Here is a 20,415-nt window from a genome sequence, read left to right on the forward strand (position 1 = left end):
AGGAGCTTGAACAAACTGCGACTGTGTACTCTGGCGATGCACCTACACTTGTACCACTAGCAAGGTTGCTGTCGAGCTAGCTAGCTTCGTAGTCAAGATGTCTGACATGGAAGATGACTTCATGTGCGATGATGAAGAGGATTATGATCTGGTAAACTCCTCAGAAGTAAATATATATGGATATTGTAGCTGATTACCATATACAACGTATTTAGCTAGCCAGCTAGCTAGATAACCAGCGTAAACATTCCATGTTGGATAAGAGCGTCTGCTAAATGACGTAAATGTAAATGTAAATGTTGCACTCCACTCAGCTAACTTTAGCTAGCTACGGTATTACTATCAGCTACTATAGCTGTTGTCGGTGCTCCTATCATTGACAGCTAACTGGCGTAGTTAGCTAGCTAGCTAGCTATGTCTGCAATGATTTGTTCACTTACTGTTGCAACTAATGATTGCTATACCGTTTGCGCCGTTATATGATCCAGCTGTTTGCTTTTTAAAAAATCACCAAAGCAAAAACAATACACATCATCATGAGCTAGCTAGCTGGCTAGCTGAATGTCAACACAACAGTGGGGTGTCGATCTTGTAAACTGCAGTGATGATGAATTGTGTGATTTCAGGAATACTCAGAGGACAGCAACTCTGAGCCCAATGTTGATTTGGAGAATCAGTACTACAATTCAAAGGCCCTGAAGGAGGATGACCCCAAAGCAGCTCTCAGCAGCTTCCAGAAAGTGAGTTATAATAATAATATGCCATTTAGCAGACGCTTTTATCCAAAGCGACTTACAGTCATGCGTGCATACATTTTTTTTTGTGTATGGGTGGTCCCGGGGATCGAACCCACTACCTTGGCGTTACAAGCGGCGTGCTCTACCAGCTGAGCTACAGAGGACCACGTGTCTCTCTCTCACACACGCACGCACGCACGCACGCACGCACGCACGCACGCACGCACGCACGCACGCACGCACGCACACACACACACACACACACACACACACACACACACACACACACACACACACACACACACACACACACACACACACACACACACACACACACACACACACACACGCACCACGTCCATGACTGTCTGTTTATTAAATGCATCTTTCTGATCCCCAGGTCTTGGAGCTAGAGGGTGAGAAAGGAGAATGGGGGTTCAAAGCTCTCAAACAGATGATTAAGATCAATTTCAAACTGGTAAGCGTTAGACATTAGTCTCACAAGTCTCCGAAATTGTCTCTGAAATATGACGTATACAGTGAGGGGAAAAAAGTATTTGATCCCCTGCTGATTTTGTACGTTTGCCCACTGATAAAGACATGATCAGTCTATACTTTTAATGGTAGGTTTATTTGAACAGTGAGAGACAGAATAACAACAAGAAAATCCAGAAAACGCATGTCAAAAACTTTATGAATTGATTTGCATTTTAATGAGGGAAATAAATATTTGAGCCCTCTGCAAAACATTACTTAGTACTTGGTGGCAAAACCCTTGTTGGCAATCACAGAGGTCAGATGTTTCTTGTAGTTGGCCACCAGGTTTGCACACATCTCAGGAGGGATTTTGTTCCACTCCTCTTTGCATATCTTCTCCAAGTCATTAAGGTTTCGAGGCTGACGTTTGGCAACTCGAACCTTCAGCTCCCTCCACAGATTTTCTATGGGATTAAGGTCTGGAGACTGGGTAGGCCACTCCAGGACCTTAATGTGCTTCTTCTTGAGCCACTCTTTTGTTGCCTTGGCCGTGTGTTTTGGGTCATTGTCATGCTGGAATACCCATCCACGACCAATTTTCAATGCCCTGGCTGAGGGAAGGAGGTTCTCACCCAAGATTTGACGGTACATGGCCCTGTCCATCGTCCCTTTGATGCGGTGAAGTTGTCCTGTCCCCTTAGCAGAAAAACACCCCCAAAGCATAATGTTTCCACCTCCATGTTTGACGGTGGGGATGGTGTTCTTGGGGTCATAGGCAGGATTCCTCCTCCAAACACGTCTAGTTGAGTTGATGCCAAAGAGCTCGATTTTGGTCTCATCTGACCACAACACTTTCACCCAGTTCGCCTCTGAATCATTCAGATGTTCATTGGCAAACATCAGACGGGCCTGTATATGTGCTTTCTTGAGCAGGGGGACCTTGCGGGCGCTGCAGGATTTCAGTCCTTCACGGCATAGTGTGTTACCAATTGTTTTCTTGGTGACTATGGTCCCAGCTGCCTTGAGATCATTGACAAGATCCTCCCGTGTAGTTCAGGGCTGATTCCTCACCGTTCTCATGATCATTGCAACTCCACGAGGTGAGATCTTGCATGGAGCCCCAGGCCGAGGTAGATTGACAGTTATTTTGTGTTTCTTCCATTTGCGAATAATCGCACCAACTGTTGTCACCTTCTCACCAAGCTGCTTGGCGATGGTCTTGTAGCCCATTCCAGCCTTGTGTAGGTCTACAATCTTGTCCCTGACATCCTTGGAGAGCTCTTTGGTCTTGGGCATGGTGGAGAGTTTGGAATCTGATTGATTTATTGCTTCTGTGGACAGGTGTATTTTATACAGGTAACAAACTGAGATTAGGAGCACTCCCTTTAAGAGTGTGCTCCTAATCTCAGCTCGTTACCTGTATAAAAGACACCTGGGAGCCAGAAATCTTTCTGATTGAGAGGGGGTCAAATACTTATTTCCCTCATTTAAAATGCAAATCAATTTATAAAATTTTTTACATGCGTTTTTCTGGATTTTTTTGTTGTTATTCTGTCTCTCACTGTTCAAATAAACCTACCATTAAAATTATAGACTGATCATTTCTTTGTCAGTGGGCAAATGTACAAAATCAGCAGGGGATCAAATACTTTTTTCCCCTCATTGTAGGCTACCTACAACTATCGTCTAACAGGCATACTGTAGGAGGAGCCTAGTTATTCAATATTCCTACATATGAACAGTGTACTTTATGTGACATCTCTGATCAAAGGTGATCATGTTTTGTAAAGAAATGCCATATAATGGGAGCATCAAATTGAATTTTGAATTACATTTCTTTATTTTTGTTTTCTCCCCAGACAAATTTCCCTGAAATGATGAACAGGTACAAGCAGCTGTTAACATACATCCGGAGTGCAGTAACACGAAACTACTCTGAGAAATCCATCAACTCCATCCTTGATTACATCTCTACGTCTAAGCAGGTATTGTTTGCAACATCAAATTATCAATCAATAAACAATGTTGATTCTGTGATCATCTGAGCTGTACAGTATTTAATTTAGGAAAACAGTCCAAACAAACTCTGAATGTTTGTAGAGAAGGCCTAGACTTTTTATTTTATTTTTTTAGATGGACTTGCTGCAAGAGTTTTATGAAACCACATTGGACGCATTAAAGGATGCCAAAAATGACAGGCTTTGGTTTAAAACCAACACTAAGGTATGATTCATTTTAAATATATATATATATATATATACAAAAAAAAAATCTTCATATAATGTCATTAATTCAATCCACAATATCATCATAATTAACATTTTATACAATGCAAAAACAAATGTGGCAAGTGGCATATCATTGATATGGAGACACTGACTGTGATACTTGTGTAATTTAGTTTCCTCCTCGGTTTGTCCGGTCTGTTGTTTAGCTTGGGAAGTTGTACCTGGAGAGAGAAGAGTATGGTAAGCTTCAGAAGATCCTGAGGCAGCTGCACCAGTCCTGTCAGGTGAAGAAACTCTCCTCATCAATGCAATCAGAGGTTTTCACAGAGGTCTTTACAGAGGTTTTACCACCAAATCTAATTCAGCATTATAACATCATAATGAAAAACATACTTGTGTGTTCTTAGTGACAATAGATCATTTGGAACCGTATCGTGTGATTGGAGCCTGGTCCGGATTCTGTTTGTGCTGTATAGGCAACTCCTATAGCTGTTGTCTTGACAACAGGAGAGGACAACACAAACAGATCTGGGGCTGGGCTTGTATGACTGTGGAACCATTGTGGACATCTAGAATTCCCTGTTCCTCCTCAAGTGTCTGTGTGGAAGTATATCTCAAGTATTTGATCTGTCTTGGTGTATAGACGGATGATTAGTGTTTGTCCCATGTTCTGTCTTGGTGTATAGACGGATGATTAGTATTTGTCCCATGTTCTGTCTTGGTGTATAGACGGATGATTAGTGTTTGTCCCATGTTCTGTCTTGGTGTATAGACGGATGATTAGTGTTTGTCCCATGTTCTGTCTTGGTGTATAGACGGATGATTAGTATTTGTCCCATGTTCTGTCTTGGTGTATAGACGGATGATTAGTATTTGTCCCATGTTCTGTCTTGGTGTGTAGACGGATGATTAGTGTTTGTCCCATGTTCTGTCTTGGTGTGTAGACGGATGATTAGTATTTGTCCCATGTTCTGTCTTGGTGTGTAGACGGATGATTAGTATTTGTCCCATGTTCTGTCTTGGTGTGTAGACGGATGATTAGTATTTGTCCCATGTTCTGTCTTGGTGTGTAGACGGATGATTAGTATTTGTCCCATGTTCTGTCTTGGTGTGTAGACGGATGATTAGTATTTGTCCCATGTTCTGTCTTGGTGTGTAGACGGATGATTAGTATTTGTCCCATGTTCTGTCTTGGTGTGTAGACGGATGATTAGTATTTGTCCCATGTTCTGTCTTGGTGTGTAGACGGATGATTAGTATTTGTCCCATGTTCTGTCTTGGTGTGTAGACGGATGATTAGTATTTGTCCCATGTTCTGTCTTGGTGTGTAGACGGATGATTAGTGTTTGTCCCATGTTCTGTCTTGGTGTGTAGACGGATGATTAGTATTTGTCCCATGTTCTGTCTTGGTGTGTAGACGGATGATTAGTGTTTGTCCCATGTTCTGTCTTGGTGTATAGACGGATGATTAGTGTTTGTCCCATGTTCTGTCTTGGTGTATAGACGGATGATTAGTGTTTGTCCCATGTTCTGTCTTGGTGTATAGACGGATGATTAGTATTTGTCCCATGTTCTGTCTTGGTGTATAGACGGATGATTAGTGTTTGTCCCATGTTCTGTCTTGGTGTATAGACGGATGATTAGTATTTGTCCCATGTTCTGTCTTGGTGTATAGACGGATGATTAGTGTTTGTCCCATGTTCTGTCTTGGTGTATAGACGGATGATTAGTGTTTGTCCCATGTTCTGTCTTGGTGTATAGACGGATGATTAGTGTTTGTCCCATGTTCTGTCTTGGTGTATAGACGGATGATTAGTATTTGTCCCATGTTCTGTCTTGGTGTGTAGACGGATGATTAGTATTTGTCCCATGTTCTGTCTTGGTGTGTAGACGGATGATTAGTATTTGTCCCATGTTCTGTCTTGGTGTGTAGACGGATGATTAGTATTTGTCCCATGTTCTGTCTTGGTGTGTAGACGGATGATTAGTATTTGTCCCATGTTCTGTCTTGGTGTATAGACGGATGATTTAGTATTTGTCCCATGTTTTTGTCTTGGTGTGTAGACGGATGATTAGTATTTGTCCCATGTTTTTGTCTTGGTGTATAGACGGATGATTAGTGTTTGTCCCATGTTTTTGTCTTGGTGTACTATACAGACGGATGACGGTGAGGATGACCTGAAGAAAGGCACCCAGCTCTTAGAGATCTATGCTCTGGAGATCCAGATGTACACGGCCCAGAAGAACAACAAGAAGCTGAAGACTCTATACGAACAGTCTCTACACATCAAGTCCGCCATCCCTCACCCACTCATCATGGGAGTCATCAGAGGTAGGCACATCTCTACCTATAACCCAGACACAAATTCATGGGCTCTTTCTCAAGGGTCTTTTTTCCCTTTTTTTTAGTGCATTCTCTCTCCTCGCTTCCTTCTCAAAACCCATTGGAGGAGAAGACCCTCCCCTCTGACCTACTCCTCCAATGGGTTTCTAGGAAATTATCCCCTGACTATGTTGTTTGGTCTACTTGTTTGGTCTCTTGTTTGTATTCTCCAGAGTGTGGAGGGAAAATGCATTTGCGAGAAGGGGAGTTTGAGAAGGCTCACACGGACTTCTTCGAGGCGTTTAAGAACTACGATGAATCAGGAAGTCCTCGACGGACCACCTGTCTGAAGTACCTGGTGCTGGCCAACATGCTGATGAAGTCTGGAATCAACCCCTTTGACTCCCAGGAGGTGTGGAGGGACTCTTTAGTGATAAGAGATTTACATTTACATTTTAGTCATTTAGCAGACGCTCTTATCCAGAGCGACTTACAGTTAGTGAATACATATATTTTTATTTTTTATTTTTTTTATACTGGCCCCCCGTGGGAATCAAACCCACAACCCTGGCGTTGCAAACGCCATGCTCTATCAACTGAGCTACATCCCTGCCGGCCATTCCCTCCCCTACCCTGGACGACGCTGGGCCAATTGTGCGCCGCCTATGAGTCTCCTGGTCGCGGCCGGCTGCGACAGAGCCTGGATTCGAACCAGGATCTCTAGTGGCACAGTTAGCACTGCGATGCAGTGCCTTAGACCACTGCGCCACTAAGGAGTGAATCTGTTAGGGATGGTTTCCCAGACTAAAACCAAGGAGGACCCTATCACAATATTATAACCTGCTAATGAAGTAAATTACTCCAGCAGATTCATATATTTTAGTGAACATTTGATATTGGTGCATCTTTCATAATGTTTGAGTGTCTTTACTTTATGCTGATTATTTGTTCCTCTAAGGCCAAACCCTATAAAAATGATCCAGACATCCTTGCAATGACAAACTTGGTCAGGTAAGACTGCATCTCATTGGCTATTACTATCTAACCTTTCTGGGAAGAGTTTTGCTTTAGCTATTTGTCTACATTGTGCTGCATGAACATTGTTTGATTATTGAATGGAAACCAATGTTATATTTCCCCCCCCCCCAGTTCCTACCAGAACAACGACATCACAGAGTTTGAGAAGATCCTGAAGACCAATCACAGTAACATAATGGATGATCCGTTCATAAGGGAACATATAGAAGGTACGGTCTAGACATCACTTTCAGCTTGGTGTATTTGGTTAATGTTAATTAATCACAAAGCACAAACATATTAGCAAGTAGTAACATGCTTATAACAAGTTATAAATCCTTATACCTGGAGACAGGTATAAGGATTACTGAAAATTCCTTTATCTAATTATTTATTTCCTTGATTTTTGTCTTTCAGAATTATTACGAAACATAAGAACACAAGTTCTCATCAAATTAATCAAGCCTTACACAAGAATACACATACCTTTTATTTCAAAGGTAAGATCACTACAAAGATCTGTATCCAGCATTTATTTTTGAAAAAGCAAAGGTTATTATAAACTTTTTTGTCTTCTTCAGGAATTGAACATTGATGTGTGCGATGTGGAAAGCCTTCTTGTTCAGTGCATTCTAGACAGGTAAATTGCACGTTGGTACATCATTATTGTAGACCTTTTGCGAATTTACCATCATTGACCTTCTATTGAACTTTTCTTCTTTATACCTGTCAGCACGATCAACGGCCGCATCGACCAAGTCAACCAACTGTTGGAGCTGGATCACCAAAAGAGGAACGGAGCCCAATACATGGCTTTAGACAAATGGACTAATCAGCTGAACACTCTCAACCAGGCCATCGTCAGCAAACTGGCCTAATCAGAGTAGTGGAACTGAAACGTTAACAATTTGATGGTGTGTGCGCGGGGGGTATTTCAACTGGAGGAGCGAAGTTAACCCAATTCATCTCGGTTTACAGTAGCAGTAGGTTACATTCTCTAGATGACAATAATGGATGGATGATGTTCAAACTTCCAATGGCAAACCTACAGTCACTTGTTATGTGACTGATAGAGGTCAGAGGTGCCAGTTTCCCGGGCAACAAATCAATCCTAGTTCTGGATTTAGAAGCATGCTCAATGCTTTTTTGGTTTAGGACTTGGACTAGACTTAATCCGTCCGGGAAACCGGCCCTTGTGTCCTAAAATGAACAGATATCATTTACATTACAAAACAAAGATGGCCATTGTACAGATAGAGGATTGTAAAATCCCACATATGTACATTTCCTATAGTGAAAGAACATGTCTGTTCTCCCACTGTATTACCCCCTTCCATGGAAATGTGAACACACCAAATCATTGAAGTGTTATTAATGTTGGGCATGTTCCATGTTAAAATAACCATGTCCTTTTCTGTAAGATGTCAAGCACTCTCTATACAGTCTTTCATCAATGTAGCTCCACGTTTCAGATGGTACATTGTTGTGACACTGTTGAAGATACATTTGAGCTTTTCTGTTTTATTAATGAATAATAAATGATCATTGTTGCTTCCTATGGTGTCACTTTTTCAATATTTAACGTATTTTTGCAAATCACGTGGAGGTGACTAATCTGTAAATATCATACAACTGCAACTATCTCTACAAATCCTCCCAAAGCACTATTTTCTTTCACTACCATCTTTTCTTCTAAGTTTTGTAATTTGGTTGTTTGCATAAAAACCATCTGTTTGAGCATGGTCTTTGATGGGGTCGTTTGAGGATGCGTGTTGAATTCACCAATCAGCGACGGAGTTTATGCCGCTGTTTGGGCGCGCGATCTTTCAAAGGGGCGGCGAGTCCAAACACAGGAAGTTGACTACTACTAGCTAGCTAGCCAGCCAGATAGCTAACTTTTTTTGTTCATGATATATACGCAGACGTTTTGTTCTGACTGTTAACAAAACTGTACTCTTGTCAGGCTAATACGTTATTAGGTTGCTGTGCCTGTCATGCCAGTCGGTCGATGCTTAGTTTTGTTTTCTGGTAACTGGTTGCTATGTTAGCTAGCTAGCTAGCTAATGTTATTTAACCAGTCAGATCATTCATTGCCCAGCATCATGCGCATCTGCTGTTTGTAACGGTGTAAATTTTTGATTTTTGTCCTCGCTGACAAAAGTTATCATCGGATATCCACTTGTACTTCAAATCAAAAGGTAAGGTGATCACTGAGTTGACTGTTTTGATCACTTTTCAAACTAGCTACTGTACTGTAACGTTACTGTTTGTTCTTCTAGTTAGTTACAGCTAACTAATTGACTAACGTTAGCTAGTTCGGTGTTGTTTTGAGTCTTACAACGGGCATAATGACAATGTCTGATACGAGGTGGGTGGTTTGTGTGAGCCCATCCGCACTCACTGTCAATCAAATACACAGCCACATCATGAACATCTGTGCCTTCTCAGGTCTTCTCTCAGCATTAGCACTGTGATCATCATCATGTCCATCGACTTTGATAGTGCTGCTCTGCAAACTCAACATGAGGAGGATGAATTCGACCCAGAGGACTATGCCAGAGAGCAAGAGGTACGACATTCTCTCTCTCTCTTTCCCTCGCCCTCTCTCTCTCTAATACACACACACACAGACACAGACACAGACAATGTTATTTGTGTTGATAAACTTGCTTGTTGCTAGGGTAGTACCTCTGAAAGACCAGTGGATCAGGAATGTATCGTGCCTATGAAACAGTTAGGAACAGTGCTGCTATTATGTTTTCTGCCAATGGTTTCAGTGTGACCTCAAACACACACACAAAAAATGGTTTTAGTCACATGCTTTGTAAACAACAGGTGTAGACTAAAGGCTGGTTTATGCTTTGTCTACAGACATGTTAATAGACAATTTGAATGCGACAAGTGTCGCTGGTCAAAACAGCATTTAATTTATACTCCCGACTGTCGGTTTCCTTGTTGCAGACAAGACAGATGCAAAAAGTAAAATTTTGGGCGCGTTTGTAAATTCATTTTGGCTATCTATTCCGATTTCAGAGTACTCTTGTTTGAGTGTGCCAGAGCGCAGAATACCCGTTGAATATGACAGGTGTCAGTAAAAGTTGGCCAAAAAAACTGAATTAAGTTGTTACAAGCAGCACAGTTAGTCACTAACGTTCTAGATAACATGAAAACAGTCTAACCAGGTGTTCTCTCATTTGTGTCTGGAAGTAGCTAGCAAGCTAGTCAACTTTAGCCAGTTAGCTTGACTGCGGTTGTGAGGTCAGATCGGTCAGATCAACTCCACTGCTCAGGCAGAGTCCAGTGTGCGCTCTGAATGTATTTACTCATGGACAACTCTGAATTTATGAACACCCAGAGAGCACTCTGACACACTGGAGGCAATTTACGAACGCACCCTTTGACCCTGTCACTGCATCCGTTGTCATACTAACCTGATCGACCACAATAGAGCCCCACAGTGGAGGTGTTATAAAACCTGCTGTCAAACAGGGAAATAGGTCAAATTGTTTTTTCCTATTGTTTCCACCATTATTTTTTCCCCATAGGGGATTTTAGAAACACTTAAAATAAGGGCTGTGTTTCCTGTAGGCTAACCCTGGCATGACGTTTTGATAACCATGTAAACCTCTTTCGGACAAAATTACTTTCATCAATATATTAAGCTCTATTTACTCTCCGATTCGAAAATGCATCAAAGTAGACATCCTGCAGACTACAAAATCCCTCCAAGCTCCTGCACGTCATCTCTAGCAGACGCCTTTACTAACAGGCATTGTGTCAATTTAAAACTTGCCCAAGACAGTTCACAGAATTGTCAATTTAAATAAATGCAGCCAATTTATTAATGATCTACATTTAGCTAACATTAGATAGTTAATCCAGAGATTTTTACCTTTGCCTCCATTCGGCAGTCTCGTCCAGATCTTCATGTCATCTGTAGTTCTTTATGATAGCCACATTAGCAGTTAATCAGCATTTCATTTGTTTGGGGTAAATACCTGCGAATATATTGATAAAAGTCACCTTGTCCGAGAGAGATTTACACGGTTATCAAAACAACACGCAAGAGTAAGCCTTCAGGAATCACAGCCCTGATTTCAAGTGTTTCTAAAATCCCCTATGAGAAAAATGAATGGTGGAAAAACGATTGGAACCAATTTCTTGTCTGACCACTAGGTTTTATGGGTATTATGACTCTAGTACTGAGTTCAAAAATTCTCTGATACAATGCACTGCTTTTATTTCGTCACACACACAACCGTAAACTATTTTCTGTAATTAGCTCACCATTCATTTCTAAATAATGATCTTGTTGTGCGTTTATTTTCCTGTAATAATGAATAAAAATTGGACTGGCTAGCCAAACTAACCAAAACATTGTTTAGAAAGTTGCTTTTATTTGCCTGGTTTGCTAGATTGACATACAGTGAGGGGAAAAAAGTATTTGATCCCCTGCTGATTTTGTACGTTTGCCCACTGACAAAGACATGATCAGTCTATAATTTTAATGGTAGGTTTATTTGAACAGTGAGAGACAGAATAACAACAATAAAATCCAGAAAAAATGCATGTCAAAAATGTTATAAATTGATTTGCATTTTAAATGAGGGAAATAAGTATTAGACCCCTCTGCAAAACATGACTTAGTACTTGGTGGCAAAACCCTTGTTGGCAATCACAGAGGTCAGACGTTTCTTGTAGTTGCCACCAGGTTTGCACACATCTCAGGAGGGATTTTGTTCCACTCCTCTTTGCAGATCTTCTCCTAGTCACTAAGGTTTCGAGGCTGATGTTTGGCAACTCGAACCTTCAGCTCCCTCCACAGATTTTCTATGGGATTAAGGTCTGGAGACTGGCTAGGCCATTCCAGGACCTTAATGTGCTTCTTCTTGAGCAACTCCTTTGTTGCCTTGGCCGTGTGTTTTGGGTCATTGTCATGCTGAAATACCCATCCACTACCCATTTTCAATGCCCTGGCTGAGGGAAGGAGGTTCTCACCCAAGATTTGACGGTACATGGCCCCGTCCATCGTCCCATTGATGCGGTGAAGTTGTCCTGTCCCCTTAGCAGAAAAACACCCCCAAAGCATAATGTTTCCACCTCCATGTTTGACGGTGGGGATGGTGTTCTTGGGGTCATAGGCAGCATTCCTCCTCCTCCAAACACGGCGAGTTTAGTTGATGCCGAAGAGCTCGCTTTTGGTCTCATCTGACCACAACACTTTCACCCAGTTCTCCTCTGAATCATTCAGATGTTCATTGGCAAACTTCAGACGGGCCTGTACATGTGCTTTCTTGAGCAGGGGGACCTTGCGGGCGCTGCAGGATTTCAGTCCTTCACGACGTAGTGTGTTACCAATTGTTTTCTTGGTGACTATGGTCCCAGCTGCCTTGAGATCATTGACAAGATCCTCCCGTGTAGTTCTGGGCTGATTCCTCACCGTTCTCATGATCATTGCAACTCCACGAGGTGAGATCTTGCATGGAGCCCCAGGCCGAGGGAGATTGACAGTTATTTTGTGTTTCTTCCATTTGCGAATAATCACACCAACTGTTGTCACCTTCTCACCAAGCTGCTTGGCGATGGTCTTGTAGCCCATTCCAGCCTTGTGTAGGTCTACAATCTTGTCCCTGACATCCTTGGAGAGCTCTTTGGTCTTGGCCATGGTGGAGAGTTTGGAATCTGATTGATTGATTGCTTCTGTGGACAGGTGTCTTTTTATACAGGTAACAAGCTGAGATTAGGAGCACTCCCTTTAAGAGTGTGCTCCTAATCTCAGCTCGTTACCTGTATAAAAGACACCTGGGAGCCAGAAATCTTTCTGATTGAGAGGGGGTCAAATACTTATTTCCCTCATTTAAAATGCAAATCAATTCATAACATTTTTGACATGCGTTTTTCTGGATTTTTGTTGTTGTTATTCTGTCTCTCACTGTTCAAATAAACCTATCATAAAAAATTATAGACTGATCATTTCTTTGTCAGTGGGCAAATGTACAAAATCAGCAGGGGATCAAATACTCCCCCCTGTATACTACCGCTAGGCTGCTGATGTCATGTGTTAATACTTTTTCATAACGACAACGACCATTTTGATGTCGGACGACGATAGGAATGTTCATGATGTCACAGCGACAACTGTCTACAGACCTGTCGATAGGCCAACTGTAAACCAGCCTTAACAGTGACATTCTTACTTACGACAACGCAGAGAGAAAGCAAACAGAGAAGTAATAAAGTAAAACACGTAATAATAAATAAAGAATGAGTAACGATAACTTGGCTATATATATACGGGATAACAGTACCGCGTCGATGTGCAGAGGTACTAGGTAATTGAGGTAGATATGTACATATAACTAGGAATAGAGTGACTAGGCAACAGGATAGATAATAAACAGTAGCAGCAGCGTATGTGATGAGTCAAAGTTGGTGCAAAAAAGGTACAATGCAGCTGGCAGGGTTTGTTCTGGATCAAAAAGGTAAAGCTTCATTTTTGAGAACGTTTTAGAGGCCTCCATCTAATTCTTTTTTTTGTCATTGTTGCAATTTTAGAATTCCTTCCTTCCTTCCTTTTCTGACTTGGTCACAGATACCTTAAAAAAACAAAAACAAAAGTAGGGGTGTGGATCAGAAAACCAGTCAGTATCTGGTGTGACCACCATTTGCCTCAGGCAGCGGCGACACATCTCCTTCGCATAGAGTTGATTGTGGAATGTTGTGGCCTTTTATTGTCCCCAGCACAATTCAAATCAAATCAAATCAAATTTTATTGGTCACATGCGCCGAATACAACAGGTGCAGACATTGCAGTGAAATGCTTACTTACAGCCCTTAACCAACAGTGCATTTATTTTAAACAAAAAAAGTAAGAATAAAACAACAACAAAAAAGTGTTGAGAAAAAAGAGCAGAAGTAAAATAAAGTGACAGTAGGGGAGGCTATATATACAGTAAAATAAAGTGACAGTAGGGAGGCTATATATACAGGGGGGTACCGTTGCAGAGTCAATGTGCGGGGGGCACCGGCTAGTTGAGGTAGTTGAGGTAATATGTACATGTGGGTAGAGTTAAAGTGACTATGCATAAATACTTAACAGAGTAGCAGCAGCGTAAAAAGGATGGGGTGGGGGGGCAGTGCAAATAGTCCGGGTAGCCATGATTAGCTGTTCAGGAGTCTTATGGCTTGGGGGTAGAAGCTGTTGAGAAGTCTTTTGGACCTAGACTTGGCACTCGGTACCGCTTGCCGTGCTGTAGCAGAGAGAACAGTCTATGACTAGGGTGGCTGGAGTCTTTGACAATTTTGAGGGCCTTCCTCTGACACCGCCTGGTATAGAGGTCCTGGATGGCAGGGAGCTTTGCCCCAGTGATGTACTGGGCCGTACGCACTACCCTCTGTAGTGCCTTGCGGTCAGAGGCCAAGCAGTTGCCATACCAGGCGGTGATGCAACCAGTCAGGATGCTCTCGATGGTGCAGCTGTAGAATTTTTTTGAGGATCTGAGGACCCATGCCAAATCTTTTTAGTCTCCTGAGGGGAATAGGCTTTGTCGTGCCCTCTTCACGACTGTCTTGGTGTGTTTGGACCATGATAGTTCGTTGGTGATGTGGACACCAAGGAACTTGAAGCTCTCAACCTGTTCCACTACAGCCCCGTTGATGAGAATGGGGGTGTGCTCAGTCCTCTTTTTTTTTTCCTGTAGTCCACAATCATCTCCTTTGTCTTGGTCACGTTGAGGGAGAGGTTGTTGTCCTGGCACCACACGGCCAGATCTCTGACCTCCTCCCTATAGGCTGTCTCATCGTTGTCGGTGATCAGGCCTACCACTGTTGTGTCGTCGGCAAACTTAATGATGGTGTTGGAGTCGTGCCTGGCCATGCAGTCATGGGTGAACAGAGAGTACAGGAGGGGGACTGAGCACGCACCCCTGAGGGGCCCCCGTGTTGAGGATCAGTGTGGCAGATGTGTTGTTACCTACCCTTACCACCTGGGGGCGGCCCGTCAGGAAGTCCAGGATCCAGTTGCAGAGGGAGGTGTTTAGTCCCAGGATCCTTAGCTTAGTGATGAGCTTAGAGGGCACTATGGTGTTGAATGCTGAGCTGTAGTCAATGAATAGCATTCTCACGTAGGTGTTCCTCTTGTCCAGGTGGGAAAGGGCAGTGTGGAGTGCGATAGAGATTGCATCATCTGTGGATCTGTTGGGGCGGTATGCAAATTGGAGTGGGTCTAGGGTTTCTGGGATTATGCTGTTGATGTGAGCCATGACCAGTCTTTCAAAGCACTTCATGGCTACAGACGTCAGTGCTACGGGGTCGGTAGTCATTTAGGCAGGTTATCTTAGAGTTCTTGGGCACGGGGACTATGGTGGTCTGCTTGAAACATGTTGGTATTACAGACTCAGTCAGGGACATGTTGAAAATGTCAGTGAAGACACTTGCCAGTTGGTCAGCACATGCTCGGAGTACACGTCCTGGTAATCCGTCTGGCCCTGCGGCCTTGTGAATGTTGACCTGCTTAAAAGTCTTACTCACATCGGCTACGGAGAGCGTGATCACATAGTCGTCCGGAACAGCTGGTGCTCTCATGCATGCTTCAGTGTTGCTTGCCTCGAGCGAGCATAGAAGTGGTTTAGCCTCGTCTGGTAGGCTTGTGTCACTGGGCAGCTCGCGGCTGTGCTTCCCTTTGTAGTCTGTAATAGTTTTCAAGCCCTGCCACATCCGACGAGCGTCAGAGCCAGTGTAGTATGATTCAATCTTAGACCTGTATTGACTCTTTGCCTGTTTGATGGTTCGTCGGAGGTCATAGCGGGATTTCTTATAAGCGTCCGGGTTAGAGTCCCGTTCCTTGAAAGCGGCAGCTCTACCCTTTAGCTCAGTGCGGATGTTTCCTGTAATCCATGGCTTCTGGTTGGGGTATGTACGATACGGTCACTGTGGGGGACGACATCATCGATGCACTTATTGATGAAGCCAGTGACTGATGTGGTGTACTCCTCAATGCTGTCTGAAGAATCCCGGAACATGTTCCAGTCTGTGCTAGCAAAACAGTCCTGTAGCTTAGCATCTCGTCATCTGACCACTTTTTATTAACCGAATCACTGGTGCTTCCTGCTTTAGTTTTTGCTTATAAGCAGGAATCAGGAGGATAGAGTTATGGTCAGATTTGCCAAATGGAGGGCGAGGGAGAGCTTTGTATGCGTCTCTGTGTGTAGAGTAAAGGTGGTCTAGAGTTTTTTTCCCTCTGGTTGCACATTTAACATGCTGGTAGAAATTAGGTAGAACGGATTTAAGTTTCCCTGCATTAAAGTCCCCGGCTACTAGGAGCGCTGCATCTGGATGAGCGTTTTCCTGTTGATTAATGGCCTTGTACAACTCATTCAGTGCAATCTTAATGCCAGCATTGGTTTGTGGTGGTAAATAGACAGCTATGAAAAATATAGATGAAAACTCTCTTGGTAAATAGTGTGGTCTACAGCTTATCATAAGATACTCTACCTCAGGCGAGCAAAACCTCGAGACTTCCTTGGTATTTGATTTTGTGCACCAGCTGTTGTTTACAAATATACAGAGACCGCCACCCCTTGTCTTACCAGAGTCTGCAGTTCTGTCCTGTCGATGTAGCGTATAGCCTGCTAGCTGAATGTTATCATTGTTGTCGTTCAGCCACGACTCCGTGAAACATAAGATATTACAGTTTTTAATGTCCCGTTGGTAGGATAACCGTAATCTTAAATCGTCAATTTTATTCTCAAAAGATTGAACACGTTGGCTAATAGGATTGATGGGAGAGGCAGTTTACTCGCTCGCCGTCGGATCCTACGAGGCACCCGGATCTGCGTCCGCGATATCTCCGTCTCTTCCTCACGCGAATGACGGGGATCTGGGCCTTGTCGGGTGTCTGTATGATATCCTTCGCGAACGCCTCGTTGAAGAAAAAATATTCGTCCAATGCGAGGTGAGTAATCGCTGTCCTGATATCCAGAAGCTCTCTTTGGTTATAAGAGACGATGGCAGAAACATTATGTACAAAATAAATTACAAATAACGCGGAAAAACACACATAATAGTACAATTGGTTAGAGGGCTGTAAAACGGCAGCCATCTTCTTCCGGTGCTGTTCCATTACAATTTGCACCTGTGTAATGATCATACTGTTCAATCAGCTTCTTGATATGCCACACCTGTCTGGTGGATGGATTATCTTGGCAAAGGAGAAATGCTCACTAACAGGGATGTAAACAAATTTGTGTACTAAATTTGAGTGAAATACACTTTTTGTGCGTGTGGAAAATGTGCGTGTGGAGAACACGTTACATGTTGCCTTCATTTTGTTCTCTCTCGCACTCTTTAAATAAAACAAATGTAATATTTATGTTGTATTATACAGGGATCATTTGAAAAAGAGACCTAGTTTCTAGGTCTACCCTGTTTAAAATAAAGGTTAAATAAAAATTTTTTAACTAACTATTTAGCAGTCTTATGGCTTGGGAGTAGAAGCTGTTCAGGGTCCTGTTGGTTCCAGACTTGATGCATCGCTACCGCTTGCCGTGCGGTAGCAGAGAGAACAGTTTATGAATTAGGGTGGCTGGAGTCTTCAACAATTTTTTTTGGGGCCTTCCTCTGACACCGCCTGGTATAGAGGTCCTGGATGGCAGTGAGCTTGGCGACGTGTTGGGCCATACACACTACTACTCTCTGTAGCACCTTGCAGTCGGATGCCAAGCAGTTGCTATACCAGGCGGTGATGCAGCCAGTCAAGATGCTCTCAATGGTGCAGCTGTAGAACGTTTTGAGGATCTGAGGGTACATGCCAAATCTTTTCAGCCTCCTGAGGGGGAAGAGGTGTTGTCGTGGCCTCTTCAGGACTGTGTTGGTGTGTGTGTGTGGACCATGATACATCCTTAGTGATGTGGACACAGAAAACAGTAGCTATGCCTGTGCACTTAAGCAGCATATTCAGGCACCACATAGTCAGGGTTCATAGAAGTGATGTTCATGACCTCCTCTTTGGAATGCACGGCTGTGCCAAGGTTGAGCATAGACAGTGAAAATGTCTGATAGGGGGTTTAATGATTGTCGACGTAGATGACATGTTCTTCAGATTTACTGAAGGGGCTCTGGGTCGGTCTTCTCATCTGGCAAATGTGTCATGACCACATCATCTCTGTCATGACCACATCATCTCTGACATGACCACATCATCTCTGACATTGTGGTATATTTAGGCGTAGATCCTCTATGTGATCTGAACGGTCACACTGCCCACTCTTAGTACTGTATTTGGTACAGTGTGACAGTGGGAACCTTGTTGCCTGGCGTTTTGCATTTCTAAGACATCGCCTGGTCCAATCAGATGCAGGCATTCTCAGTGTGTTACTCACCTCTCAGCCATCTGCTCTGTTCATCCCCCAACCTGTTACCTGTGCTGTGCTGGGATATTATCGCCCCAGGCCAGGCAGCACAGGTGAAAGGCTGTCAGACAGTTGGCACACTGAAGCTAGCTCTGCTCTGTATTTCAAATTTTTTTAATTAAACGTCATTATACTCTCTCTGTCTCTCTCCCACTCTCAGTAGTGTGAGGCAAGAGCGGAGTTGCATTCAACTAGATTTGACTAGGCCACAACGCTTACTCTCTGGATTATATAAAACAGAAGAGTTGCATTCAACTAGATTTGACTAGGCCACAACGCTTACTCTCTGGATTATATAAAACAGAAGAGTTGCATTTTACTAGACTAGATCAAGCATGGCTGGATTATTGAAGCCCTGACTGGAATGGATTATCATTGGATTAACATTGCATTGAAAAAAACTTGATTTATTCTACAGAGAACTGACTACGTTATTTTTTTTGCTTGTATGTTGAACGTACGGGAGGCTATTATGCGCAACAAGTCGGTCATGTGAAAAATGTTGGTCACTGGTGGAAATCTGAAGTGTTTCTGCTCCACTAAACCAGGCTAAATGGTGTGTGTGTGTGAACCAGACGGGAACACGACACAAGGCTAGCTTAGAACATGCCTGGGCGCAGGCCTTCGGATGTTTCATAGTCGCACAAAATGATCCTCTGTGTGGTGAGACGAGACCGGAATCATGTGGCTCGGGTAACTGAAGTAGACGCCTTTCTTCAGTTCTGTTGATAACTGCCATGAGTGGGACATTTTGAGTCCTGCTCTGGTTGGGGATATGCATCCTACGATTGAGGACACAGTGGAAGATGTGAGGAACATCCAACTGGCCTTATGGGAAGTAAGTAGCTGTCTTTTTTTACTGTTCTCTTCACTCAGGCTACAGGGTTCTCAGGCTGCATACTGAAATGGCGCCCTATTCCCTATATAGGAAGTGCATTAAAATTTGAGCATGGCTGGTCAAAAAGTAGTTAACCATAGGGAATAGGCCTTACTCTTCACTCAGGGCTCCCTGTAGCTCGCTGTAGTGTAGAGCACATGTATTTATGTCGCTGGCTGTCAGGGAAACCTGTTGTGGGAGTCTCTCAACAGCTCAAAGGGTTTCGGCCTGGGCGTGACGCCTGACGCAGTGGAGAGTTGCTGTCTGTCTGTTGGACATGAGCTTATTTGCTTCGTACACTTTGTCAAATCAGAAATGACTACAGTGAAAATGGACAAATGCTTTTCACATGTTGAATTTTAGAGGAGAGGTGCAATTAAAAAAAAAAAAAAAGGCGTTTGTTTAGAAATAATATAAATTTTATTTTAAGCAGTTCTGTGAACATTCTCAAGGTTTTTTATAACTCCTGAGACATGTAGTTTCAGTGGCTGAGGGAATTCTTTAACCTATTTGAGCGATTGCCCCCACTGTTTTCCTAGACTGTGTCACTGTATAACCCTGTAACCAAGGTAACCACAGCACAGTGAGTCATATTCACATGTTGTGTTTCTTCTTCTCTAGCTCCACAAGCTGCTGCCTGACCTGCCTGATGACGTGCTGTTTCTTCTTCTCTAGCTCCACAAGCTGCTGACTGACCTGCCTGATGACGTGCTGTTTCTTCTTCTCTAGCTCCACAAGCTGCTGACTGACCTGCCTGATGACGTGCTGTTTCTTCTTCTCTAGCTCCACAAGCTGCTGACTGACCTGCCTGATGACGTGCTGTTTCTTCTTCTCTAGCTCCACAAGCTGCTGACTGACCTGCCTGATGACGTGCTGTTTCTTCTTCTCTAGCTCCACAAGCTGCTGACTGACCTGCCTGATGACGTGCTGTTTCTTCTTCTCTAGCTCCACAAGCTGCTGACTGACCTGCCTGATGACGTGCTGTTTCTTCTTCTCTAGCTCCACAAGCTGCTGACCGACCTGCCTGATGACGTGCTGTTTCTTCTTCTCTAGCTCCACAAGCTGCTGACTGACCTGCCTGATGACGTGCTGTTTCTTCTTCTCTAGCTCCACAAGCTGCTGACTGACCTGCCTGATGACGTGCTGTTTCTTCTTCTCTAGCTCCACAAGCTGCTGACTGACCTGCCTGATGACATGCTGGAGGACAGCAGAGACTCCTCCTCTCCGGAGCTGGACTGCTCTCCCCGTAGCAATCCAGACACACGTAACAGGTAAGGTTATTTATATTTATTTATTCAGCCAGAGACCGAGATGAAATGGAGGGGGGCGTAGCAGCAGAGGGGGGAGT

At 43.4% G+C, this 20,415-nt stretch overlaps 2 protein-coding genes across 8 annotated transcripts in view; both read left to right on the top strand.

Annotated features, from left to right (window-relative positions):
- The first annotated feature begins 3 nt into the window (after positions 1–3).
- Positions 4–8,337, top strand: LOC121540685 (COP9 signalosome complex subunit 2). 5 transcript variants are annotated; one of them, XM_041849697.2, is made up of 13 exons: positions 4–166; positions 627–740; positions 1,138–1,215; positions 3,074–3,199; positions 3,348–3,437; positions 3,649–3,783; positions 5,600–5,774; positions 5,999–6,177; positions 6,724–6,776; positions 6,915–7,012; positions 7,200–7,282; positions 7,364–7,422; positions 7,516–8,337. In XM_041849697.2, exons 1-13 carry the CDS (start codon positions 98–100, stop codon positions 7,658–7,660), a joined length of 1,404 nt encoding a protein of 467 aa, XP_041705631.1. In that variant the 5' UTR covers positions 4–97; the 3' UTR covers positions 7,661–8,337. The 5 variants fall into 5 exon arrangements, with proteins under 5 accessions (XP_041705631.1, XP_041705632.1, XP_041705634.1 ...); XM_041849698.2 differs by having other exon boundaries at positions 3,649–3,771; XM_041849700.2 differs by having other exon boundaries at positions 3,649–3,726.
- Positions 8,338–8,626: 289 nt separating this feature from the next.
- The window catches only part of LOC121540686 (centrosomal protein of 152 kDa), a 44,094-nt gene continuing 32,305 nt past the window's right edge, over positions 8,627–20,415 (top strand). For 2 of the 3 annotated variants that reach the window (XM_041849702.2, XM_041849706.2), the window contains exons 1-3: positions 8,627–8,980; positions 9,231–9,351; positions 20,229–20,338. In XM_041849702.2, the coding sequence (XP_041705636.2) occupies positions 9,265–9,351; positions 20,229–20,338 (197 nt within the window). In that variant the 5' untranslated portion in view covers positions 8,627–8,980; positions 9,231–9,264. Of the gene's footprint in view, positions 8,981–9,230; positions 9,352–18,779; positions 19,029–20,228; positions 20,339–20,415 lie in introns of those variants that run through there. The other variant, XM_041849704.2, reaches the window with a different exon arrangement.

Source organism: Coregonus clupeaformis, chromosome 26 (genome assembly GCF_020615455.1).
Source record: "Coregonus clupeaformis isolate EN_2021a chromosome 26, ASM2061545v1, whole genome shotgun sequence".
Taxonomy (NCBI): Eukaryota; Metazoa; Chordata; class Actinopteri; order Salmoniformes; family Salmonidae; genus Coregonus; species Coregonus clupeaformis.

Excerpts from the sequence above, each read along its gene's own strand:
- LOC121540685 (XM_041849697.2), top strand. The coding sequence starts at position 98 with ATGTCTGACATGGAAGATGACTTCATGTGCGATGATGAAGAGGATTAT. Across the intron at positions 1,216-3,073 it reads TTAAGATCAATTTCAAACTG|ACAAATTTCCCTGAAATGAT; the intron begins GTAAGCGTTAGA and ends TTTTCTCCCCAG. Across the intron at positions 6,777-6,914 it reads GCAATGACAAACTTGGTCAG|TTCCTACCAGAACAACGACA; the intron begins GTAAGACTGCAT and ends CCCCCCCCCCAG.